The sequence below is a fragment of the Crassostrea angulata genome, chromosome 4 (assembly GCF_025612915.1).
Source record: "Crassostrea angulata isolate pt1a10 chromosome 4, ASM2561291v2, whole genome shotgun sequence".
In the NCBI taxonomy this organism is placed as follows: domain Eukaryota; kingdom Metazoa; phylum Mollusca; class Bivalvia; order Ostreida; family Ostreidae; genus Magallana; species Magallana angulata.
The window spans coordinates 43,298,817-43,325,432 of NC_069114.1; the positions used below are offsets into that span (position 1 = coordinate 43,298,817).

The 26,616-nt window shown below is 34.3% G+C and overlaps 3 protein-coding genes across 12 annotated transcripts; 2 read left to right on the forward strand and 1 right to left on the reverse strand.

Annotated features, from left to right (window-relative positions):
* The first annotated feature begins 91 nt into the window (after positions 1–91).
* On the forward strand, positions 92–7,510 carry LOC128181984 (protein FAM204A-like). The gene is made up of 7 exons (XM_052850571.1): positions 92–307; positions 1,442–1,535; positions 5,118–5,241; positions 5,398–5,596; positions 6,069–6,125; positions 6,239–6,288; positions 7,369–7,510. The coding sequence occupies exons 1-7, from the start codon at positions 155–157 to the stop codon at positions 7,409–7,411; spliced, it is 720 nt and encodes a 239-aa protein (XP_052706531.1). The 5' UTR covers positions 92–154; the 3' UTR covers positions 7,412–7,510.
* Positions 7,511–7,596: 86 nt separating this feature from the next.
* On the reverse strand, positions 7,597–9,609 carry LOC128181983 (uncharacterized). 3 transcript variants are annotated; one of them, XM_052850569.1, is made up of 2 exons: positions 9,604–9,609; positions 7,597–8,523 (listed from the first exon to the last, which is right to left on the reverse strand). In XM_052850569.1, exon 2 carries the CDS (start codon positions 8,503–8,505, stop codon positions 7,738–7,740), a length of 768 nt encoding a protein of 255 aa, XP_052706529.1. In that variant the 5' UTR covers positions 8,506–8,523; positions 9,604–9,609; the 3' UTR covers positions 7,597–7,737. The 3 variants fall into 3 exon arrangements, with proteins under 3 accessions (XP_052706529.1, XP_052706530.1, XP_052706528.1); XM_052850570.1 differs by lacking the exon at positions 9,604–9,609 and adding an exon at positions 9,113–9,131; XM_052850568.1 differs by lacking the exon at positions 9,604–9,609 and adding an exon at positions 9,098–9,116.
* A 6,669-nt stretch (positions 9,610–16,278) lies between these two features.
* On the forward strand, positions 16,279–26,302 carry LOC128181686 (uncharacterized). Of its 8 annotated transcripts, XM_052850169.1 has the most exons (5): positions 16,305–16,416; positions 16,969–17,145; positions 17,337–17,373; positions 18,592–18,718; positions 24,847–26,302. In XM_052850169.1, exon 5 carries the CDS (start codon positions 25,356–25,358, stop codon positions 26,145–26,147), a length of 792 nt encoding a protein of 263 aa, XP_052706129.1. In that variant the 5' UTR covers positions 16,305–16,416; positions 16,969–17,145; positions 17,337–17,373; positions 18,592–18,718; positions 24,847–25,355; the 3' UTR covers positions 26,148–26,302. The 8 variants fall into 8 exon arrangements, with proteins under 8 accessions (XP_052706128.1, XP_052706130.1, XP_052706129.1 ...); XM_052850167.1 differs by lacking the exon at positions 18,592–18,718; XM_052850170.1 differs by lacking the exons at positions 16,969–17,145; positions 18,592–18,718 and having other exon boundaries at positions 16,300–16,416.
* The last annotated feature ends 314 nt before the right edge of the window (positions 26,303–26,616 follow it).

The window sequence follows — 26,616 nt, forward strand, 5'->3', positions numbered from 1 at the left end:
GTTTATGTACTGTATCTTTTATTCACAGTCATCGTTGTTTAAATGGGGAGGGGTTGTTATCTGGCCAAGGGGCGATTTGACTTGCTACCAAAATACAAGCGTAAATTCTACACCGACTTTCTGTAAAACTGAAAGTAGATTCTTGTGAGCAACTATGTTCAGCCGTGTCCCACCAATTCCTTCTGCATTGGATGAAATTGCCTCAGAAGAACGTGAGCAAACAGGAACAGACAATCCAGATTCAAACGATAAGATAGACAGTTCTATCCCCAAGAAACCAAAACATATCAGATCTGACCTATGGGATGTAAGACTTCATTTCATTTGTAACTGTTTTATACATACACTTGAATATACATAAATATGACAGTCTTTGATTTATATCGAAGACTGTAAAATTGAAGTTGAGAATTATTATGTGAGTCAAATGTTAAGCAGTTAGTTAGGATGTCTATCAGATTGATTAACTTGTAGCAGGTCAGTGCCGTATAGGTTTTTATCAGTACTTCGCGTTGTGTTTATTTTTGTTTTGTGACTGAATTTGACCTCTACATTAAGAATTAAACTTACTAAATTATAAATAAGGTATGAAAACGACTTTACTCTCAATATAGATAAACCAGATATAATAAACCAAAACTCAATGTAAATGAAATCCAAGATTAACAACCCTTTATAAATTTATTATAACAAAATAAGAACACAAGGCAATAGCATATACTTAAAATCCCCCAACCCTAAAACCTAACTTTAACAGGGACCTTAAATAGACAGACGAGACGGGCCGGGACTCAGGAGAAAAGTAGCTAGCGAAACCAGCTGTCTCCCTCCCCTTCTTTGCTTCAGGAGAAAAGTAGCTAGCGAAACCAGCCGTCTCCTTCGTCAAATAAGGACTTACACGGGTTTATATATGGGACAGAACAATAGACAAATGTCATTAAAGTTATTGGCTATCGTATAAAGTGGGCGTTACCAAAGTAATAGAATAAATCACACCGGGATCGGAATACTAATAATAATAAATAGAAACAAAATCCCGATCTACCACAAACTTGATGTCAGTAACAATTAATTAATGTAATAAAAATAAAGTCAATTTCAGCGAGATTTGTCGACACTGAAAAGTTTTGACAGGGGTCTCTTCCGAAGATACGCCAGTCACAATTTTTTCAGTCTTGACGAGTCCACGAAGAGACGTCAGTCAAAATATTTTCAGTTTCGCTTGACAAATTTCACCGAGATAAGAGGACCATAATGTAAGAGGAGTACATACTCTGGTGATATCATTAATGTGTTTTAAATGTTTAAACCATTGAATTTGGGATGTTTTAATTTTTTACATTCCAAGAGAAAATTATTAAAAATTTAATGTTAAAATATGGGCATTCAATTTTGTTTGTCTACAAACAGGTGACAGAGATGTACATGTTATATATTTTAGAAATTCAAGGCACTTGAGAAAAAGACAGATGACGTTACAAGAAGATCAACAGAGAAAAGAATAAAACATCTCAAAAAAACTTTGATGCAAAAAAGTAATTATTATATATTGTATTAAACATGTTAAAGAGTAAATAACTTTAATAAAGAAACAATAAAGGAATTTTCATGTAAGATAATATTATAAATGTTGGAAAACAGACATCTCCAACTGACATGCTAATTTAACTGACATCAACCATCTTTTACCATTAAACTCATGTAAGCCTTCATGTGTTTTAAGGTCCCAAATATTTAAGTTTGCATGTACATGTAAAAATGAATGAATTTGATTAAATTTTATGTTTTTCAATAGAAAAAACTAAGAACAGACTATAAATTACATGTACAGATATATGTGCCATAAAACACCCAAACTTTTAGCTACGTGTGATATACATGTACTGTTTTGAAAATGTGCTTTAACATGAAATTTTTCAATTGATAAATTGATGCAGTTAAATAAACAGAATAAAGGGGTGCAGGAAGAGGTAAAAATTGGGAAAATTTTGAACTGGGATTTATTTCAATTTGCAACACATACAATGTTATGATTAGAAATGGGTGTATACATATATGATGTCATATATTGATATCGGTCTTCGATCATACTCAGTCTTTATAACAACTTCACTATGAAGCAATATTCAGTTAAATAATTAAGACACAATGATTCTTTACCTCTCCCACAATTTTAAAGAAAATACCAACACATTTTTGAATGCTAAAATTAATATTTCTGCAGATAGGTTTTTGGGGTTCAGGTTTGTTGTTGTTGTTTTGTTTTTTTGGGGTTTTTAGCTCACCTGAGCTGAAAGCTCAAGTGAGCTATTCTGATCACATTTTGTCTGTCGTCTGTCTGTCCGTCTGTCCGTCCGTCCGTCCATCTGTAAATTTTTCACATTTTCAACATCTTCTCAAGAACTGCAAGGCCAATTTCAACCAAACTTGGCACAAATCATCCTTAGGCAAAGGGGATTCAAAGTTGTGAAAATTAAGGGCCACACACGTTTTCAAGGGGAGATAATTAGAAATTAATGAAAAATTTCGAGAAATTTTCAAAAATCTTCTTCTCAAGAACCAGAAAGCCATGAAAGCTGAAACTTGTGTGGAAGCATCCTCAGGTAGTGTAGATTCAAAGTTGTGAAATTCATGACCCCCGGGGGTAGGGTGGGGCCACAATGGGGGGTCGAAGTTTTACATAGGAATATATAGAGTAAATCTTTAAAAATCTTCTTCTAAGAAACTAAACAGCCAGGAAAGCTGAAACTTGTGTGGAAGCATCCTCAGGTAGTGTAGATTCAAAGTTGTGAAATTCATGAACCCCGGGGGTAGGGTGGGGCCACAATGGGGGGTCGAAGTTTTACAAAGGAATATATAGAGTAAATCTTTAAAAATCTTCTTCTCAGAAACTAAACAGCCAGGAAAGCTGAAACTTGTGTGGAAGCATCCTCAGGTAGAGTAGATTCAAAGTTGTGAAAATCATGATCCCTGGGGGTAGGGTGAGGCCACATTGGGGGGGGGGGGTGATAAAATTTTACAAAGAAATATATAGAGTAAATCTTTGAAAATCTTCTTCTCAGAAACTAATCAGCCAGGAAAGGTGAAACTGTTGTGGAAGCATCCTCAGGTAGTGTAGATTCAAAGTTGTGAAAATCATGATCCCTGGGGGTAGGGTGGGGCACAATGGGGGGGGGGGGGGTTGAAGTTTTACATAGGAATATATAAAGTAAATCTTTAAAAATCTTCTTCTAAGAAACTAATCAGCCAGGAAAGCTGAAACTTGTGTGGAAGCATCCTCAGGTAGTATAGATTCAAAGTTGTGAAAATCATGATCCCTGGGGGCAGGGTGAGGCCACATTGGGGGGTCGAAGTTTTACCTAGGAATATATAGAGTAAATCTTTAAAAATCTTCTTCTCAGAAACTAAACAGCCAGGAAAGCTGAAACTTGTGTGGAAGCATCCTCAGGTAGAGTAGATTCAAAGTTGTAAAAATCATGATCCCTGGGGGTAGGGTGAGGCCACATTGGGGGGGGGGGGGTGTTAAAATTTTACAAAGAAATATATAGAGTAAATCTTTGAAAATCTTCTCAGAAACTAATCAGCCAGGAAAGGTGAAACTGTTGTGGAAGCATCCTCAGGTAGTGTAGATTCAAAGTTGTAAAAATCATGATCCCTGGGGGTAGGGTGGGGCACAATGGGGGGGGGGGGTCGAAGTTTTACATAGGAATATATAAAGTAAATCTTTAAAAATCTTCTCAGAAACTAATCAGCCAGGAAAGCTGAAACTTGTGTGGAAGTATCCTCAGGTAGTGTAGATTCAAATTTGTGAAAATCATGATCCCTGGGGGTAGGGTGAGGCCACATGGGGGGGGGGGGGGTGTTAAAGTTTTACATAGGAATATATAAAGTAAATCTTTAAAAATTTATTCTCAGAAACTAATCAGCAAGATGATTTTTTATAATTGTTAAAACTTTGGCTCCAGGACAATTCTTCGGCCTCACAAGAAGGTTCAGAGTTTGATGTAGCTAAATATCCCATATATAAACAATTGTAAAGGATCTTTTTGAGAACTGCAATACTCAACATGTGATATGACTATAAAATTGAAGCAGGCAGCTATTTTTTCATTAGAATCTTTTTGTATTACTGTATTGAGTTATTGCCCTTGATTTATTGATTCTTGATTATTTTAATTAAATATAATGCATCCACTGTTAACCAATTATTGTGATGATTATTTTTATACAATAATAAATATTCAATGTATATAAGTTGTTCTGCATAAGAAGTTTTGGGTAAGGCCGGATTAGTTTGTTTATTTTTGATTTCCAATTTTTAGATACTATGAATTATTTTAGGTTGGCACGTATATAGGGACAGTGTCCATTGCATTTTGAAGAGCGACTGTTTGGGGTTAAACTTGATCAGGGCTGGATAGATTGAGTGTGTGAACATCCTTGCTCTATCTAATCTATGTGTTTTCTAACCTTCGATACAAAGTGTGCGATCATTCCTGCCCTGTATCGTATTAATACAAGTGTGCAGTCATATCTGCTTGTATTGGTGGTGGTTGCGGCGGAGCACTAATGTATGGTCATCCCTGTTGGTGTTCAGGCCTTTCTAGCGCAAGTGTGCGGCACTCCCTGCTTGCGTTAGGTTGAGCTGTTGGCGCAAGTGTGCGGTCATCCCTGCTTGCATAAGCGTTGGTACCTGTTGAGTTGCGTAGGTGTGCGGTCATCCCTGCCTGCGTAACGTTGAGTCCCTATATATGTGCAGGAGCAGTGATTAAAGTCTGCTCTTGTAAATATTGGCAGCAATCAGGGCTATCCGAGTTCCAAGGGGGAAAAATGGATTTTATTTATACAGGATCTACATGTATTATTGTACATTGTCCAGATTGTTTGTATTATGACTCCATTAAGCTGACTTTATCATACCTATTGTTCCTCAGGTGAGCGATGTGGCCCATGGGCCTCTTGTTTTAGTTTATTTTTTTGTCTGAATAAATCAATTTACTAATATTAATTAAATAAAAGTATCAAAAATTCATTTAGTTCAAGATGAATATAAAAGCAATTTACTCATATTAAATAAATATCTGTATCTAAATAAGAGTATCATTAAATTGATTTAGTTCAAGATGAGATAACCAATGAAGAGGACAAAGACATATTACGCCAACATGATGTGAAGTTTGGACCCCCTGTAAATGATAATAGCTGTCCTCCCAGAAAGAGAAAGCATCATGAAAATAACAGGTATGTTATGAATTGTACATGCATAAAGTTATCATGGTATAATACAGGTACATGCAATTTTAACTAACATTCACTAACAAATTTTGGTCTCTGTCACCTAAAGAAAAGTCAGTGCATCAAAAAGTTCTGGACTGTTTACTTTCTGGTAATTCATAGAGAGAAAGATGAAGAACCAAAGAGCAACAATGAATGGAAGAACATTAAAGGATTTCTTAATGTGAATGATCATTTAAAGGGAACAGATCCTGGAAAGTATGCTCCCAAAACCTCACTGGAACTAAAGATAGACAAATCTATCAGTGAGGGAGATTTTGAAAGAGCTGAAAAACTTAGTGATTATATGTCAACGAGAGAGGTATGTATCCTGCTGCCAAGACACAAGTATCTATACTATGATAAAATCTTTTGAAATGCTTATTATAGTATAATGAACGAAGTTATGGAAAAACTTAACACTTGCAACAAATAATTCTCAATGAATTGTTATTTACATGTATTCAGTCAATACATGCAGCTGGTACAACATTGACTAAATATTTTAAGTTTATTTTACTGAAATTTTGGATCATGAAATTTGAATATAAAAGCCAGCAAGTAAATCCATTATTTGGCTAATTTGGGTTACTACACAGTGTATATGTACATGCCTTTAAAAAATGCATTGCAATGCATTAAAAAGAAATAACTGCTACATGTAAATGGCAGTTTGTTTGTGGTGTTGTTGTTTGAAAAACTCACAAGAACAAAATTGTGAACATTCTTACTAGATAATTTGTCATGTGTAATTTTGTTTGCCAGTCCTAAAACTAATCTTTTTAATGTTGTAGTTTGGAAAAAAGATAGCAGATGCTATAGATGCTAAAAAGTTCAGTGAGCAGTCGGAGGTAAATAATCATTCAAATTTCAACAATTTTAAGAATACTTATATACACCTCAGATATATATGCAGTGGCCTTATCTGTTATCCTGATAATGCACTTATTTCCACATTGTACAGGAGAAAATGGAATCCAGTAAAGAAAAGAAGAAAAAGAAGTTAGCCTGGAGGTAAGTAGCAGTACATGTATTATTGTACTCTACATGACATTCTAGGGTTCAGTACTGTCTCATTAAGAAGTCTCAACTACATGTATATAAGTACTGACATGCAGTGGTCTTATCACCTTCACCAGCCAAGGCTTTTTGGTCCACTCCACTCCCCATGAACCCTTGGCAGATCTCATTACAAAAATTCAGTGACAAGCTCTGTTTTATGATTGGCTGCAGCTGAGAGTAGCTGATCCAACTGCAATGTTTAAAACACATGATTTGTAAATATGTAGAGTCTGTATAGTGTGAACTACACGAGTGGTAAAATGTTCGGTGCTATTAACAAGTCGACACAGTGATAACTGTGCCTCCCCCATGAGTTTGCTTAGGTAGTTACGAAGTTCAATAAATTGTGTATTTTTCAAAATTTCATGTACCCACAATATTCACTTAGATGATGTGTACCTGGTTTTATGACATGAATGCTTTCATGTCATCAGCGAAATTTTACTGCCAGGATCTCAACAAACATTACGATAGTTTTAATAAAACATTTATTGCTTTCTCTAGAATACTATAGATTATATCTTAATTTGTATTCAATTGTACAAAATTTCTTTTCTGATATCCGCCAGTCAATATGTGTCATGTTATAAATTATTTTTTCTGTAGAGTGTATAAAACATGCTCATTGGATTAAAATGTGAAGTTGCAAGGGGCGCAACTTTATTTATTCGCTAGATAACACCACCGCATCACCAAGTTTTCATAATGAAATCTGCCAAAGGTTTATGGGGAGGGGAGTGAAAACACTTGGTTAGCAAAGCTGTGGTCTAATTGAATTGATATACATTGGTAGTGTTTGATGTTTTGTCCTCATCTTGTAGTGGAGATACAAGTACATGTACATTTAAAATTCTGTTTGTTCATATAAGAATACTAGTAATCATTAATCTCTACAATTGTAGCTTTGTTTCTATAGTCATCCCTTAATGTTTTGTGAAGTTCATATGACAATGTTTAAAATTTCTGATTTCAGATACCATAGTTTTTTGTTATGTATACCCCCATATTATAATTCAACATCCTTTTTTTCAGGTTTGAACATAAACAGAGATGGGAAACAAAATCGGCCATGTAACTCCAGTCTTTTCAACTTGTAAATTTATTTTTTTTTAATTCATGTACTTTAAATAATAAATTAAGTCAAACATCCTAGATAACTTTTTTTTTTTCAATCTTTCAATTAAATATGCTCTTCTTTACAACTTTATACATGTGCAGGTACATGTATTATTATTATCATATACTAATAAATAACAAAGACACAATTTATAAAATATGTCAGATTTTAATATGCATGATTTCATGAAATACAGCTGTAGTACGAAAAAATGTGTAACAATATTTTTCAAGATAAAATTAAGACATTGATGATGTTCACAGACACTCTTTCCTGCTTTTCATTCATTCATCAATTTCATTGATATCCTGTATTTTAATATAGTTCTTAAGAAGACGAGGGATTTTTAACTGCTCAACACCATAGAACACATTACAATTGCCACAAAAACTTTGGCGTATTGTTAATCTACAGTAATGCATTAATCGTTGAGGCCGTTTTTGATAATTGTCTAACCATTCATAAAAAGACTTGTCTCCTTCAACAGATGACTTCATAAAGTGGGTTTTTTCTTCATCACTAAATTTATATCCAGCAATTGTCATAGAACGCAGGCTACCGTACATACTTTTGTTTTTACACAGAAAGAATAAATTACTCCGTGTGTTACTCCTGCACCTCACTAAGTTCGGTGTGGCTTTTACCAAGACACAAATCATGATATCTTTAGCATCATTCCATACTCTCTGAGCATTATCCATCTGCATCCAAACCGGGTCTATACTCATAAGCACTCGGTTTACTCGTAAAAGAATCTCCACACATTTTGCATAGTTTCTCCTGAGTGCAATGTAAAGGGGTGTTAGGTTGAAATGGTTGGTTTTGTCAGGGTCTGCACCATACTCCAACAAAGTTTCTACACAGAGAAATAAGCCTTTATGCGCGGCAATGTGTACAGCACAGTTCCCTCCGTGTTTCTGTATTTCGGTGTTTGGATCCACCTCACCACTTTCTAGCACTTCTTTGAGTTCCTTGATGTTGTTCTCTTCAATGGCAATTTCCAGCTTTTTAAGGGGCGATGACTTCTTCTTGATCAAGGTTAACAGGTCCATCACTTTTTCTTTCAACTGCTAAAAAAAATGACCGAAATTTTGTATACATAACCCTTTTCTCAGTTTTCTGTAAGTTATACATGTATATATATAAATGCATGTTTCTGTTTCAACTCTTCTCCATTTTGATTTTAAAAAATATACAAAACAAAACCTGATTGATAATTTTAAAAACATTCAAATCAAGATTTATTCATGTACATGTAGTAACCATTTAAGTTAAAGTATTTATATGGCTGATATGGAAAATCTCAAAAGAACCAACATTCAGATATGAGTATAAAGAAAATTAAGACACTTCCTCTAAAACATCCCATGCAAAAATCTGAACAAATGAGAAATGGGATGAATTTACTTCTAAATGAAACATATGACAATAGAGTTGTATATATATTACCCATTTTGTATTTTAAAAAGTAGTTTAAATAAGGGGGAATGTGCCTCTGTATATAAGATTTTGACTTACGCGTGTACCCCCTCAAAGGATGAAAACTTGCTACTGCATGTATGTGTCTGTCACTCTTCACATTCATTAAAATATTCACTTTCATTTAATTGTACTTTAAATAATTACGTCATTAGGCCTACGTACTGTATTATTATTTACCAGCTGTTTACATTAGCAGTATCAGTCCAATCCACACTTTGCAAAAGTTGTTCCCCTTTACGGGGTCAACCCAAAGGTCAAAAGGGAAAAAACAACTTTTCCCTTCTTTATGCAACCAAATATTTGGGCGTGCTGTGAAGAAATCTCTTGGAATTTAATTTATTCCTTCGATGTGTGGGTTGCCCCAACTTGGGGCAATCAAAATTCACAGAGGAACCCTATTTCTAATGTTAAATAGCGAGGTTACAACCCTCTAAACTACAAAGGCTACTGTGAGAAATATATGGGTTTTTCCCCAAAGATGGCGGCCAAGGGACATAACTTTTGTAAAGTGTGGATTGGTCTATGTTCGTGTCTTGGGCTGTTGGGTGGAAATGTCCCTGTGCTAAAACGTGTATGTATCAGAATAAGGTATTACAATATGTATTTTATCTTTTAAAAAAAACCACTTCTGACGTAACAGACTCTACTTAGATTACTACACAACTTACCTGTGCACTGTTACACTGTTGGATAGCTCATTATTAGCTGTCACAAAGTGTTTTTACAACGGTACTACTTCCGGGTCCTTATAAATTCGTTACCAAGACATTTCAGGTCTGTGCCGTTTTCGCACTAGAAATAACAAATTTTCAACACCTCCAGAAAATAACTTTGTTGAATTATATATAAGATATGGCCCATATCTCCTTAATCATCTAGTAAGCAAAACAAAGTCAGTAAACTTGGAGAAAATTCGAGTCGTTATTTGAAAGAATTTTATTATGACAAACTTTACTTTTTGGAGGTTGATGGAGGCAAGTGATTAGGTGAACTCATTTGTAATGAAATGAAAAATCTTAAGATTTTTTTCGTATAAAAATTAAAATGATAGGTTATGAAATCATAAAAACTAAGCATTTTTTTTTTTGCGCAATATATATGAAAAAACTGTGTACGATCTGTTTTTATATTTTTCCAGAGAGCTATTAATGTACAGTTCATACACTCCATAAACAGTTTCGTAAAACATTTATTAGCTGCAGGTCTGTAGCTCCATGTCTAAAAAAATTCTTATGAACGACCTTGGGGCTACAGTTCTGTACGTGTTAAAAAGTTGCAATTTACTACGCACCAAAAAATTGCGCTAGTTTCGGACTGATCTTTCTTATTTCTGAACACATTCTGTACAAATATTGGATCCCCAAAATCCTCTGATATTCTTTGAAACATCAACAGCAGCCTCGTAAAATGAGTAGACAAGTGCATATTTTTTACAATTTATAAATAGTGCCTGTTTGGGAGGGTTGACACCCAGAGAAAACCATTTTCAACCGACGCGAAGCGGAGGTTGACAATGGTTTTCGAAGGGTGTCAATTTCAACTGTTATCCTCCCAAACAGGCACTATTTATTTTGTTATACTGAATGACTTAATTTTAAAGAAAACATCACTGCTTTTAGATAGGAATAACGTGAATTCTAAGGCGAACCGTACGCGCATGATTTTCGCGCTGTAACAATTCGTATTGTTATACTTTCATGTTAAATACTGAAATCTGATTGGTTAAGACGCAGTTCATAATCCGTTCTATTACCCTCAGCGTTAGCAACGCACTTAGCAACGGGTAACATTAAAAATTGTTACATGCGCGAAAATTATGCGCGTACGGTTCGCCGTAGAATTCACGTTATTCCTATATAAAAGCAGCAAAATTTTCTTAAAAATTAAGACATTCAGTCTAACAAAATAAATAGTGCCTGTTTGGGAGGATAACAGTTGAAATTGACACCCCTCGAAAACTATTGTCAACCTCCGCTTCGCGTCGGTTGACAATGGTTTTCTCGGGGTGTCAATTTCAACTGTTACCCTCCCAAACAGGCACTATTTATATATTGTTACCCGTTGCTAAGTGCGTTGCTAACGCTGAGGGTAATAGAACAGATTATGAACTGCGTCTAAACCAATCAGATTTCAGTATTTAACATGAAAGTATAACAATACAATTTACTCCACATAATTAGTGCAAAAATGAGATCAATCAGCCCAGCACTAGGGAAATTAATTAAGTGCGTCAATTGCAACTTCTTAACATTTTTAACGAAATGTAGAACCTAAGTCACCCTTCCGAATCTTTTCAGATCGGAATCTACATATTTATCTAAAACTACAGAGGTGAGAGTCATGAACAAATAGTGTATAAGATACAATATTCGTTTTTGGAATCATATTTATAATAACTTACCAAATACAAGTTTATTGAAATAAATTAATCTTCTCATCTTCATCGCTCGCACAGCAAATACTCTTTAACTCAAATGCCCTTATATAAATACATTTTATATTAAAACCTTTTTACAAAATAATTGCAAAAATGTTGATTTTTAGATTTTTACTGTAACGAGAACAAACAAAAAATATATTGAGGCCAATTGCTTCCGGGGTATATATGTCACGACAAATTCACAGCTAACATAGTTTCACAGTTAATAAACCTGTTGACTATATACTTTACGAATCCTAAACTACAGTTAATTAATCGTTAACTTTAGTTGTCATCTGTAAAACCACATTTAACGGTTGTAAACTATAGTTTAAGAGTGCTAATCTAAGTTTTTCTGTCTTTAAATAAACGTTAACAATATATTTTGCTCATAAATATATATTCACATCTTTAAACTATAATTTACATTCGTTAGATATAATTAAGAATTGCAATTGTTAATGATATTTTCACAATCATGAAACTATTTCTATATATCAGATAAACTATGTTTTGCAATCGCAAATGCTGTTTGTAGTGTTAATTAAAGTGTAAACTTCTGAAATAAAGAGAATCGCGTTAACTATGGTTTACAGATGTGAAATATACTAAGTAGATGAACGGGGTTAACTATAGTTTTACAGATGATAAACAAGGTTTATCGCCTGATAACTATAGTTTAAGAGCCATATAGTTAACTGTTTACAATAGTTTACGAACTATAATCAACAGTTTACGAATCGTTATTATAATAGTTTTCATCTGTCAATCATATTTAATGGTTGTAAATTATGTTTATCAGATAAACTATATTTTGCGATTGCAAATGGTTGTTTTTAGGGATAAATATAGTTTACACCTCTGAAACATAAATGATCGTATTAACTATGGTATGCAGATGTGAAATATAGATAAACGCGGTCTTTAACTATAGTTTTATGTCCCTAAACTGCAGTTTAGAACCGATGAACCTTGCTTATCGACAGTGAAACTATGTTTAACTCATTTTTGGTGAATTTGACGTGCCATACAGGGGGCATCGCCCTGTGGGCCTCACTAGGATTTCGAAGGAGGCAAATCTAGAGAAGTAAGGTCATAAAGGCAATAATATCAATCTGGAAACCCCGGATGAAAGAAGAGAAAAAATGTACAATATGGCGATAATGCGCTTCCGTAGTTAATAGTTATTTTTTTTTCTTTTGTCATGTTCTTTTGAATGGAAGCAGACTTTTACAAAAGCAGTGGATCATTGTGTCAAACGCCTCAGACTTTGCGCATGCTCTCTTCTTTACTTTATTTATTTTCTTGTATCTTTAGGCCACCCATGAAGCCATAATTTCTGGGTTTCAAATGTTAAAAAAATCAGACAGTGCATCTAAAAAAACAACCAAATGTAACGAAACCCTTAGAAAATCCCAAGTTACATGAGTATGTCTGCGTCGGTCGTTATAATCGGTATCAGGGATTTGGGATTAGTGTTTGCCATCTGATTTAATTTATTTCTGTATGAATACGTGAAAATCTCTCTCTCTCTCTCTCTCTCTCTCTCTCTCTCTCTCTCTCTCTCTCTCTCTCTCTCTCTTTAACCATGATCGATTATTCTAACGTTTGTCAGGTTTAACTGTAATGAATGTTTACTTACTTTATATTATAGCAAGTATAGAATAAGAAAAAAAAATCACCCCTGAGCCATTTTCTCTTAATCTATGTAACCAAGAAAGCTTTTATCAGAGTAAATGCATTAAATGCATATATATCTATTCATTCCAAATAATTCTTCAGAATTAAATCGAAGCTCTTTACAAAATACTAGTACACCAATGCTTCCACCTACAAAGATTATGTTCAAAAGAGGAGAAATATGTATATCCAAAACCATTAATTTTACATGAACCAAAAACAAACTCATTCAAAATTTACTTTAATTTTGTGGTGTTTGTTTAAAAATCTAGAGATCTGTGATGAATATTGTGAATTTAGAATAGCTGTTTTATTGTTTAAGACATCAATTTTAAAGGTTAAAATGTAAAAAAAAAACCAACTAAATAGGAAACAAACATATCGTAAACCGCCACCACGCCGACTGATATTGAAGGTATTCCTGAGAAGACATGCGCCGAAATCTACCCAATTTGTTCGATCGAATCGAGTTCGTTTTGAAAAAAAAATCATCCGAAAAACTAATCGAACACGCACTCTGCGCTTTTAAACAAATTCGGTCATGGTCGAGTAATTGCTTACCCGATTACAATTTTTGGGGCATTAACAGTGAAGCATTATAAACAGCAGTTAATAGTGGCAACGACTTAAAAACTATGTTAACGTTTTCTAATTAATAAAAAATAAAAGTGGAGCGTTAGAAATTATTACCAGTATACATGCAATTTCTGTATGTTGGACTCACAGGCACCTGACGTTTAATACAAATGTAGTAAGTATTCAAGCTACATGTGTATAACATGTTAATGATCTTTCCTGTCAGTTTTTTTTTATCTTATTAGGTATCCGATGTATTATTCATAATATAATGTGCCCCCCCCCAAAAAAAAAAAAAAAAAAAGAATCGTATTTCCAAAGATTGCAGAATTCTGTCCAAAAAAATAAAATAAAACTGGAAAAGATAAAGTGTATTTGTTTTAAACAACAATTTCCTAAACCTACGCGCGCGGGTAACGTTTAACATGGAATTAACTTTGGACAGCATAAGTATTATCCCACAATCCCAATACGTGTTGCAGAGGATCATGGGACAAAACTAGACGATGAATATTTGAGAATTAGGAAAGTTAATGTGCGCGATGTAACTCCCTGGCTACCATAAACGGCTAGGATAATTGGAGAATATTTGATCACCTTACTTAATTATATGGACATCAATTGCGCATTGTAGACCACGTATAGTAGCCTGCTCGTCAATCAATCAATCAATCAATCAATCAATCAATCAAAAAGTTATGACAAACGCTGGACTACCGCCTTCTAAGGCACATATTGGTTAAAAAGCTTTGTAATCAGTAACTTGTAGGCCTAAATGTATTAAACGTGGAGGGTTTAACATCCTTTTTGTACAAAATAACAAGATGCCCACGGGCCTTATCGGTTACCTGAGTTTAAAATAATCTCTTAACAAGATACGCACACACCGGTAAATGGTGGCTTAAATCTTTGCACACATTTATTAGCATATAGCGTAGTTTTTTTTCAGGTTTTTTACCCCCAAGAGTATTGTTTTTGCAGATTACTACATTTATGAATGACGTCATCAAAACCAGTGCAACTGCCTTTCAGGAAGTCAACATTTTAGTTTAACTAAATGACTTGCCTTTTCCTAATTAAATATACATCATATCATCTTTGTAATATTTTAAATTAGAAATACATTGTTACGAGTATTGCTAGAATGTATATTTATCATTTAAAGCTAAGCTTTTAATGATTGAGCCCATTTAGTGCCGAGTATAGGACTAACTTAAATATCAAATCAACTACATTTTTACCATATGACCAGCATGGTCCCGCTCTAGTGCTTGAACCAACCCTTGACCTAGGGACAATGAAATATTACAGTTTTGGTACAGGGCATCATCATCTTTATAAAGGTTTTCTTTTAGGTCGAGAAAAAGATTTTTTGAAAATCTTTTAACTCTTTTTTTATATCATATATTTTTTTAATATTTTGCAGAAAACAAGAAGCCCAAGTTGGGGAGGGGGAGGGTCTTTAAGGTCTTTAAAAAAATCACAATTTGGATTTTTTGATTCCTCTTATTAATAAAATGATTCAAACATAAAAATAATGTAGCAATTTGCCTTGTTGTTTTAAAAGAGTCGCAGCAAAACGGACGAATAACAATGGCAACTTGGTCACCTGAGTGACGCAAAAACCCCCACAAATTCTGTATTGTAGGTGACTGCCACTATATTGTTTTTGTAAAGTCACCTTTTTTTAAATCAAATTTTGACAGGAAACACAGACATTGGACCACACAAACCACATTCGACATGTATGAAACGCGTTTTGTCCGCGAACAAAAAACATTATGAGGAAAATCAGGTTGATAGAGGAACACTTTATTTCGTCTTTTGTTCATTTTGACCAAACATTACCACGTTCTCAGACTCTACACTCGTACACCGCCAAACACTTCTGTAACAAGGTTTAGTGTTATTTTTCAATTTTTCATGCTATTCACAAACCAATGCCTGCTCCAGTGCTTACAGAATAACCGCTAAAGGTTGATCTCAGCTCTGTGGAGAGGCACTGTCATTTGTATCGCTAAAACAAATGTTAATAAGGGAAAATCAAAATAAATATCAAATTTTAGGAAACGTTCATCGCATAGATAGAATTGCTGCACTAAGATTGGTGTGCAAGGGACGTCATAGTTACACGGAAGGGCGTAAATCATAAAAAATTAAATGTTCTGCACTTAACTGCAGGTTAGGAAAAAGAATTCTCAGTTTACTGCATATTGGATTCCGCATACGACAAAATGGCATAATAAAACAGGTATATAACGTTTTCCTTATAAGCCTTTCTTTGGCGAACTTTACGCCGATCACGTCCTCACACACTAAACGTAATGGCTTACGTTTTTGCCACGGTCTTCCCCCATTAAAAGTTGAGAACTCTCAAAAAAAGAAAAAAATCTCAACTACGAGTCTAAGAATAGGGGAGGGGGTGAAAATATTCTTAGACTAGATATGTTTTATGGCGGTGGACTAGCACCTCTGATAACCAAAATGCAAAGCATAGAAGAATGAAAACGTGTATTTTAAATTATTTAAGCAGATAAAACATATTTTTTTTTAATTTATGAATAGCATGTATAGGTTTGAGTGTCCAATTAACAACGAGAACAATAAAACAATCGATCGTTTCAGTTGTCTGGCTTCGAATGATGAAACCGTTGACTGGAAGGAAAGGGTATTTAAAGGTTATTCTCGTCTGCTTCAGCTGTCTGCGGATGATGAGCTTGAGATATTTCCTGCACAGCTTGGGGGTTTTACTTCATAATGTGAATATTTGCTGTTAGATGAAAGAAGATATTTATACCCGCAGCGCGTAAGTATTAAAAAATAATAATTATATAGATATGCTTCCTAGTTTCAAAATAAATTAACAGTCGTTATTGATTCATCAACGTTATTTGATTTCTGAACAAGAATATATCTTGATAGCTGACGTATAAATCAAATTTTCTGATGAATTTTATTAAGATCAACCTATGCCATACACCTGCTATATAACTGCACGTTTCTAACTGAATGTTGGAGAATGGAGTTTGTAACTGTTATTTGATATCTGAACAGGAATATATATTGAAAACCAAACTAGCTGATGAATTTTATTCTGGACAACTGATGCCATATTCCTTTTATATAAGTTCACTTTTCTAGTTGGATGTTACAGAGGGGCGTCCCTTTCAGCTTCTCTCGTCTCTCGTTACATCGTACACTAGAATATGACGTTCATCACCAAGTAACATTACAGGGGGTCTTGATCAAATATTTTTGACGGTCAATTAGCATTGAAATCTGGAATTAAGCGCCGTATTTTCAGATCTTGATATTGATTTTTGCTAGCTTTTAATTTTTTCTTCTCTTCATGTCCCAGTAACAAGACCGACGAACAAAGCGCCAGTTTCGAGGGCGAGTATTGAAATGTTCAAAGGCATATCCAAGGAGATGGTATCGCGTGTAAACACAAACCCAGCCTGTCGCGAATCGCGCTGATTACATAAGCCTCTCTTTGTGTTTTCAAAAGGAAATTATTTTTATCCATTACGGAAAGGTAGAGTTTTATTTAATCTTTAGCGTAATCAATACAGACAGAATTTTTATTATAGGGAAAGTAATGGTTTGATTATAAAACCATGTTACTGATGCAAGAGCCATAGGTTTTCTTGCGAAGATTTCAAATTTCGAAAAAAAATACCGGTGTACGTAAATTGGAATATTTATACTATTTCATTATTTCACAAGGTTGTTAATACATAGGATTTGAACAGAAGCTCATCAAGTAAGTAGACAATTATATGCACATCAAATCTTTATCACAGAGCGTGTCATTTTTAATTTTTTGATCTGAAGTTCTATACAGAGTGAATACTCTTTGGATCCCGTTTATTTTCAAAGTTTGGCTGTACTTTGTATTACAGAGAGCGGTGTTTCATTAAAAAATATGAATAAAACTAGAAACATATATTTTACAAAAAAAAAAATGATCTTGGCAAAGAATCATTTTATATGTCTTTTTAAAAAAATATGATCCTTGATAATCTGATTTTTTACAATTACAAATACGCTTGTATATCATTATTATTAAGAATCTAAATATTTGTCAAAAGCCACATACTGTATACTCCGTTAATATTTACTTCTGTTTGGAATGCAGATGATTATATTGTTCATTCTTAGTGTTATTGCTATTGGTTACCAGTTATATAAAATTGATTTCATCGTTCAAAAATAGTATACTCAATCTCAAATTATAAATGGTATTGTGTTACTGGTCGTAGCAACTACGTAATACGATACTATATACATGTATACAGCAAATCAGCTGATTCAAACACCTACGGGAATTGTCGATATAAGGTCATGGCTAATTACTAGTTTTTGTCGCACATCAAATCAATTCTAAAGAGAGAGAGAGAGAGAGAAAGAGAGAGAGAGAGAGAGAGAGAGATGCCATAAAAATCAAATAAAAATGTATCGGTTAGGGGATCCATTTTATATGTATGCAGATCATGTTGTGTTTAAGAGCTTTGAAATAGTTTTATATTGATCCAGAGTGCTAAGCGTAAGTACATGTATAAATTTACACCACCGTCACTTCTTTATCCCTTGGTTAACCTGACGTAATTTACTGGCTATTGATTTCCATGTTAAAACACATCCACCATTCATACACAATAAAAACCCTACATAAATACTACTATACCGCTCCTTATCGGATTTTATAGACATTTGTAGCAATACCAGGCATGGGCCGCAGAACCCGGTTGGTTTTTTCAGTCACATCAGTAGTTCTTCACTAGCCAAGGATTTTCGGTCCTCTCCGCTCCCCCCGAGTGAACCCATAACCCTTGGCCAGCACAGGTGGGGAGCGTATAGTGGAGCGTAAATCATTGACTAACAAAGATGGTAGGTAATTAATATTCAATGTATGATCATTGACTAACAAACATGGTAGGTAATTAATACTCTATGTATGTACATTACTGTTCCTCCGTAGGTCGAAATATCAACACCAAATGAACTGTGTCTTCAATTGATAGATTTTTCGATTGCTAACATGCACCTGTGCTGGATTTAAATGAATTTGTCAGAGAGTCAGACGACACCACAGTTAACCCTTCCAGGTTAGATTAATCCGTCAATTCAAGGCCCTTTGTCCCCCTGAATTTCTGGAGTGACTTTCTGTTTTATTCATTGATTGCTTTTTATTTTCTGTCTATTTTTTAATTCATTGAATAATCTTATATTTGCAACCTTCTGATAGCAAAGATTTGCAGCGGCTTAGACTGTCCCAGTTTGGAAGCGAATATGACGTCTTATGCAAACTGATCAATATTCTTCAAATTGACTGAGGATACAAGCATGTCGTGTTTTCTTTCCTTCATTATTTTCATATACAAGGATTGGTTGTAAAAAGACATTAAAACCAAATCTTGTGTTATTAGGCTATTGTATTTAAGTGACCAGATGACCTACATCAATTTTATGCGATGTCGCTCCAATGTGTACCTCAATCTAAAAATAATCAACAACTTTTCAAAGTACAAACAGTATAGTACATGCAGTTCATTTGTATTAAATTAAAAGAAAAAAGAATCGACCATACTGTATTTAAATCCACTTCCAAGTCCAAATACCAATGATATCATACAAATTCGCAATTCGCAACTCATGGAAACACATTTAATGAAGATTATATTAACATCGTACTGAAAAAGTCATAATTATTGTATTAAATCATAATTTCAAGACTAAAAAAAAAATAAATGATGCAAAATTATACACGAGATGCTTTAATACACACGATAACCCAATCAGGTGTCCCTACCAAGTCTACGAAAAATACATTGTTTGCAGGGATTGCAAACCAGATTAGAAAGGTTAAGCCCATTACCGTAGTTTTATGCAATTATGCAAACATTCAGTGGTATTATCGTCATTAACCGTTTTTTTCCTATCGATTTTTAACTGGATAACTCGAAGACAACGAAACATTCGTCACGTAATTGTCCGATGAAAACAACGAACCTTGTTTATTATGCAAAGAGCAGTATTTAGTAAATACTTAAGCATTGCATTATGATGTCAGAGCTGATTCGATATTTGAGAAATTATACGTTGGTAACACATATTGCTTTGTATCTTACTTGTTTGTTAGGGTTTCTGTTTAGTCATATTTTTATAAAAGTAAAGAGAGTTGCAAAGTTTCCTTAAATCAAGATATTAGAATTAAAAAAAAACTTTTAAAATGAAGAAGTTTAACCAGACAAAGCAACACACTTGTAACAAATAAAGTTTTACAAGGTTAGTGCCAAATTCAAGAATTGAGTAAGATATTTTAGTGATGGACCATTCAAGGCTAGCACGACCTCCTACCTTATAAAAACTTAAGTTGATTGAGAGGTATATAGTAATTAAATTTTGTACAACACTTTCACATGAATCTCGAGCAATGCACATGCTCGGCGGTGTAAATGAGAATCTGAATAGACTACTGACTCACCAAATCTCACATAGTTACTTTGGTTTAAATGTTAAGGGGTTTGGTCACGATTTTGGTCAAATTTTATTTTTCTGTTTTTATTATTTGCAATGCTTTAGGAATGCATTTCTAATGATCAAATGAAATTTGGGTGCCAGTCGTTGAGTTTTAAGCAAGATAAAGGGCTTACAATTCTTCGTCATGTAAACAAGGCTCGTGCCCTGTTTTTGTTTACATAGGTTCAATATACCAGTAAAAAATCTTTTTAAAGCTGGTTTGTAAATCTTATCATTCATTTTAAGCATAAATAAACAGTTCCTAACGATTAACACATTTATTTTAGGTCTAAAACTGGAATGTTCACTTCAACATTCAAAATGTTAACAAAAGTTTTGTTTACATAGCGAAGAATTGTAAGCTCTGTAACTAGATAATAACTCACCGAATGACTCTCAAATTTTTTGTCTATTAAAAATGCCTAACTGAAGCATTGTAAACATTAAAATCGAAAAAATAATTTTTGACCAAAATCGTGACCATGCCCCTTTAAGGGGTTTGAAACATTTTAATCAATATTTATATTTGATGTGTGAAACAGAGCTGGCTAATTGCATGAACTTTACCAATGTCCAGACAAAATCAATTCTAATTTAGACTTCATATATGCAAACTACAATGTGTAGCGTTGTTTCCAGAAAGGGTAAGTTCTCAACGGGGGATGCTGATGCCTGAGGGAGAAATATAAGCAAGTTTGACATGTGTAATGGAAGTTTAATTGTTATTAATTACCATATCATACCATGCTTCTTTGTCTGTCCGTCTATCTGTCTGTCTGTCCGTCCGACAATACTTTTACTGGACAATGCAATGTTTTGGGGGCTACTATACGTGTGTGCATCTATTCTATTTCCCTTTCTGTTGAGTGCCCTTACACAGTTATATTTGTGTGGTTCCTGTTATCATTATTTTATAATTATAGTTTATTGTGTAGTCAGGAATATTCATTTTGATAAATTCATGTAATTTGATATCCGTTCTTTCTTCCTTGTTTAAATTACAAAATAAACACAGCTACGGGCATGGCAAACATTTCTGAAACACGAAGATATATTAACAAAAAACATAATTAATTAAGAATGTATCTTAATTATGTAAAAACGAAACTGATATCACGGTATAAACAATATAACGTGGTCTATTTTTTACTATAAGATGTAATTTAAACAAAGTTCTAAATTTTAAGAAAAGTTTCTAGTAAGTTTCCTGATTAAAGATCGGGGCAATTAACAGAAATAAAATGATACCAAGTTCCTAGGAAATCTGAAGAAGACAATAATGTTTGTCGCAATGTTTGAGTAAAGGTTTCACCGAAAGTAGAGTATCTGGGTATTGTTATTGGTGGGGAATACCATGTCCTACACAAATTACTGTATTACATTTGGAATCAATAGTTTTGTTTTTGATTGCTTCATTGTTTGTTTGCTTGTTTGATATGTCGTTTGTTTGCTTGATTGTATATATAGTTGTTTGCTTGATTGTATATATAGTTGTTTGCTTGATTGTATATATAGTTGTTTGCTTCTTTGATTGCTTATAATGAAATAGAGAAAAGGGAAATGATGTAAAGTAATAAAAATTATATTGAAGTTACTTCTTGCTGGACAGTTGAGTCAATGCAATTGTTGATCGAAGCAGGAAAACTCCGTGTATTTTTATGAAAAGTGGTCATCCATGTTTTGGGTTCCATTTAATTTCTTTATGAATCATTTTTTTTAACCAAAATAGGCAGAAAGGTTAACCCTAGAAAGAAACTGTCTTTCATGTACAGCACAGTTCCAAAACATGCATTGTTTCATTAAAAACAATTCCCCAAACCTATTGTCCATTTCTAGGAATAACATAATCTAATGTCCTTGTAATATTGCTTGATGATTAAAATGCCTGCACCCTTGGCAACAAATTATGGCATCTGCATGCATGTGATAACTCACAGATCGTGTTTAGTAGCCTACGCACAAACACATATTGCACGAAATTGGACAAAACAGTCTATGAAAAAATCCTTCCATCAACAAGCAAACGTTATAGGAAGAGATTAAGGTTGTAAAGTCTCTTACGTAGGTGGGTTAACATGAAATCACTTCGGTTGCATTTTATTCAAAGAGATCAGTGCATGGATCAAAAAAGTCAAGTGTTTTTGACGTAACAAGTTTACGTGAGAACGCAGGTAAGATCAAGTATAAATACGCCCATACGGTGTAAAATTCTAGCCATTTACGAACAAAACAATCCGAGATATTTCACTCAACAGTTCGAATATCAATTTAGTTCATTGTTATTGTACTTTAGGCAACTTTTATAAGTGGGAATTTAAATGGAATATATTAACATGTCATTTTATGAGAACAAAAATTATGTAATTTGAATTGTGTGCGTTTTGACATGTTTCATGAGAAGAATAAACGTTATGTAATTTAAAATTTGTGTGTTTGAACAATTAAATGGGCATTGTGACAATCACTACACGTTATGTTTTGTTATCACTGTTTATCAATTAAATATTTTCAAACAAACACTGCATGCTTACTTGCAGTTTATTACGCAAGAATAAATTTAATTAAAAGCTAATTAATTTTTCAGCAAAAAACTTTTCGTTCTTTTTTTTCACGAAATTAATATCTATATACTTTATCTAATGAACGAAAAATTAAGTTGTTAAAATATCGGTTACTCCGCTGCCTGTCAACTGTTAACCGTCACTTGTACTTCTCAACATACACAATCTTTAAATCAGACTTTAACTAAGGACAGTCTAAGTGGACCAACGTTTAATTCGGCGACATGTTTTCTGCTGCTATTAATAAGGTTCTGCATTCACCGACGTTCGCCTACAGAACACGGGTCTATCAATAATGGCCAGTCACTGCATTACTCAATGTCTCCAGTTCTTGACGAGCTTGCGGTGGTGCAACGAAACAAAAAAAAATCAAACCCCTGTTCTTTCTACAAACAGAACACCTGGCAAGTCGCAAGATAAATGAGACCCAATAGTTCTCCCTTTTCCTTACATCGTTTTAGTTTACAGACCAGTGTTACCTGCCAAGGCATATAAACGGTTCTATATTTCTGTCGACGCAACACGCGGAAGTAGAGATCCCGGAGCGACGAAAATAGGGTCCTCGGAAAATCGCGATTATAAAACATCTCCTTCCTGTTACAGTTTATCGATCATCTGCTCTTGTTAAAACGGTCCGTCAAGTACTATAAACATATTGGATGTTTAGTGTGAGTGTATGCCAACTCATAAAACAATCCATTCGCTTCCAACGCCAGTTCTGAGCCCTCAGATATTATATTCAAACGGATCGACTGACCATCTGATTTATTGGTAACTATAATCATCTTTAACTAATTTCATTGAATCGATTCATATTTTAGATAGGGTAGTATTTCTCGGGATTTTATTAACGATGTTGTCATTTAAACACAAATCCACTTACTGTACAATCAATTAGTAAATTATATCTTCTGTTTACGTCATCATTCATGATTCACGAAGAAATATTAAACTGTGCATACCGACTTTCGTCTGGGTTATATTGGTTTAATTTATCATATTTTTAATTGCTGTTTAAACAATTGTGCGTAAACATTTTGAATTATTATCATTGCTATCAAAATATCTATGAATAGATTTAATTGTCACGCGCACTTAGAATTCGCGTATTTATTCACATCATCGTATTCTCTAAAAGTTTTTTTTCTTAATCAGTTTATTTTTAAAATGCACCAGTATATTTTAGTTCCATAATAATTCATACACACGTATGAAAACGGTCTAAAATCGTTTTTATTTATAACGGGAAAAGTTTTAATTTGCAACAAAATAAAAACAGTAATAAGTCTCCTCAATATTTTAAAGTAACAGTGATACTCGTGTAATTTATTTCAGTGTCTGTGACAGCTAATTAAAAACAACTTATATAAGAAACGAGGGCTTGAAACCAGAAAAAATGAGAATTGTTTATAAAGTTATGTATAACACTGTCATGTATAAGAGGTTTGTAAGAAAGTACAGAGAAACTGCAAATGTCGAGTATTGAACGTTTTATGTTTCGAATACATCAGCAAACAAAGGTCTCTTTTCAGCTCAATTCGTAATCATTAACAAATTTCGTCGTCATCGAATTGGGCAGCAATTATAAGCCACATCAATATTCTTAAGATTGTTATTGCAATATAATCTCAAGTCCACTGATGTCTTTTCATGATAAATCCCCGTACTGAAGCGTGACATCCAAATTCGGTTAGCGCACCAAATCTGATAGTAAAAAATCAGCTAATAATTAACTGTTCAATATTTAAATGTAAATAGACGATTTGTAATGACTGGAAAAAGATCTAGGGTGTAGTGGAATGGTTGAGAGAGAAAAAAAACCCTTAAACCACACTGTCTGTCACCCTTCGAAATCAACAGTTCTGGCATCTGCGTACTTTGACTTAAGGGACTCAGTGTGCGCAAATCACGCTCTATCCTCTCGGATTAAATCGATAGAGGGCGTGCAAGTCAATCAAAATAGCATTAGTCCGGTGCTGTCTTTTACTTAATTGTTTGCCTGACAATGTGTCCGTTTCAGAAGACCTATTTACACATTTAACTAAGACTGTAACTTCTCAAACGGTTGTTTAGGACATTTTCCATTCTCTTGGGATCAATAAACGCCGGAAATAAGATATTTATCTAAAGCATAACTCTTCTATTTTTTGCAGGAAATAGCCGTTGTTACAAGGATGGCTGTTAACATATTTTACCTTTGGATGATTTTCGTTACACGAAACCGGAGGTGTTGACACAGTGCAGAGGAACAGAGAGTACAGCATTGACTTGAAGCTCTTCAGAGAAAAAAATAGTGAAAGCAAGATGCATACTTTTGAATCAAAGGAGTAAAAAAGTGAAGTTATATTGTGTGTATTGATCTTTTACCATCGTGACAGCAGAAGTACAAACAAGGGTTCTTGTGGTCAGAAGGGTTGGCCAAACACTGGCGCAGGCTGTGGCAAACTTAAACACCAACCTATTGATTCATTCTTGGATCCCATTCCCATTTAAGTTGTATTCTATTTTTTAATTACACCAGCGGAAAAATTTTGATTGGGGATACAAAGTAAACTTTGAGTTCTTTTTGGATGTAGAACGTGTTGGGATACAGAGTAACCCTTGTGTTGATTTTGCAGTGTTGTATTTTTTTTTTGAAAGAAAATCGTTTACTTGGATTATTATGGCGTCGAAAAGAAATGTACCGAAACAGTTAAAGAAACGTAATTTAGATGTAGCTGATTTTCACAGTGACGAGGAAGATGATTTTTGCGATATGAATAGACGCGGATCGAATGTGTCCTTATCGAGAGTGCGATCCTGTCCCCAATTATTGGAGGAGCAAGATGGCCGACACATCAAACAGTCGTTTGAGAACATCGTGGACGATAATGTGAGCGCGCCAATGATACAAGATTGCCGTTCGCCGCGATCACCGATGGTCGTCCAGGGGTTCCAGTTCGAGCCGACCTGTGTAACCCCCGGGTCAGCTACACCAACGCCCCCTTCTTCTCCCGGAAGTCAAAGGAGTTGTCTGTCTCAGAAAGACACGCCTTCAACGCCCGTACAGAACAGCTCTCCGATAACAACGCCAAAAATCAGGAGAGGTAGCTACTCTTGGAGGGCAAACATAAGTCGCGGCTCCTCCACTGAGTCCTTGGATGACGAGCAAGTTGTTCCGAATGTCAAAATTGATCTACATTCGCCACTTATTTGCGAAAACTTACAGAAACACGACCGTTTGTCGTTGAATCCACAGCAGAACGTGAGTACAGAGGACACTAAGTATTACGAAGCCTTACAAGCCGGTTTAGTCTGTGATAAACCTCGTCATGTCAAGGCTATTTCTCCTCAGGGTCAAGGTCAAAATGACGGTGAATTACACAGCAAATGTGAGATGTGGCTCCAGACTCTAAATATATCGCAGGGAGACAAGATTAAATCCCGAAGTCATATACAGCTGCCACCTCTATGATGCTTAGGGTCCAAGATATTGCAGCCACCGGTGATATGCCAAAACAGAGATGTAATGTGTACATCCTACATGTGTGCACGTACTCTATACGATTTTTTCTGTTCTAAGTTACAAAAACAATGGTATATATGAATATATAAAGAATTTTAGACAAATATATTCTTTTTAATCGTATTATTTAGCATACAGTGATATACGGTAATACTAGTACATTATTTGGCTATGTCGTGTGTGTCATTCAAGTTCAATAACATATTTCATACAGATTTTTTATTACAAATATACGATGTAAAGCAAAGGTGTTTAAATATTGGAAATCCTCGGGTAAGCCTTCTTTTAGTTACCTAGTGACAATCTGCTGAGCCATTTTATTCAAAATACTTGTTAAGTTTCTACAGGATTTACTGTAATATGACGCGGCCTGATATACTATGAAATGAAACCGGATCTGCATTTGCTAAACACACAT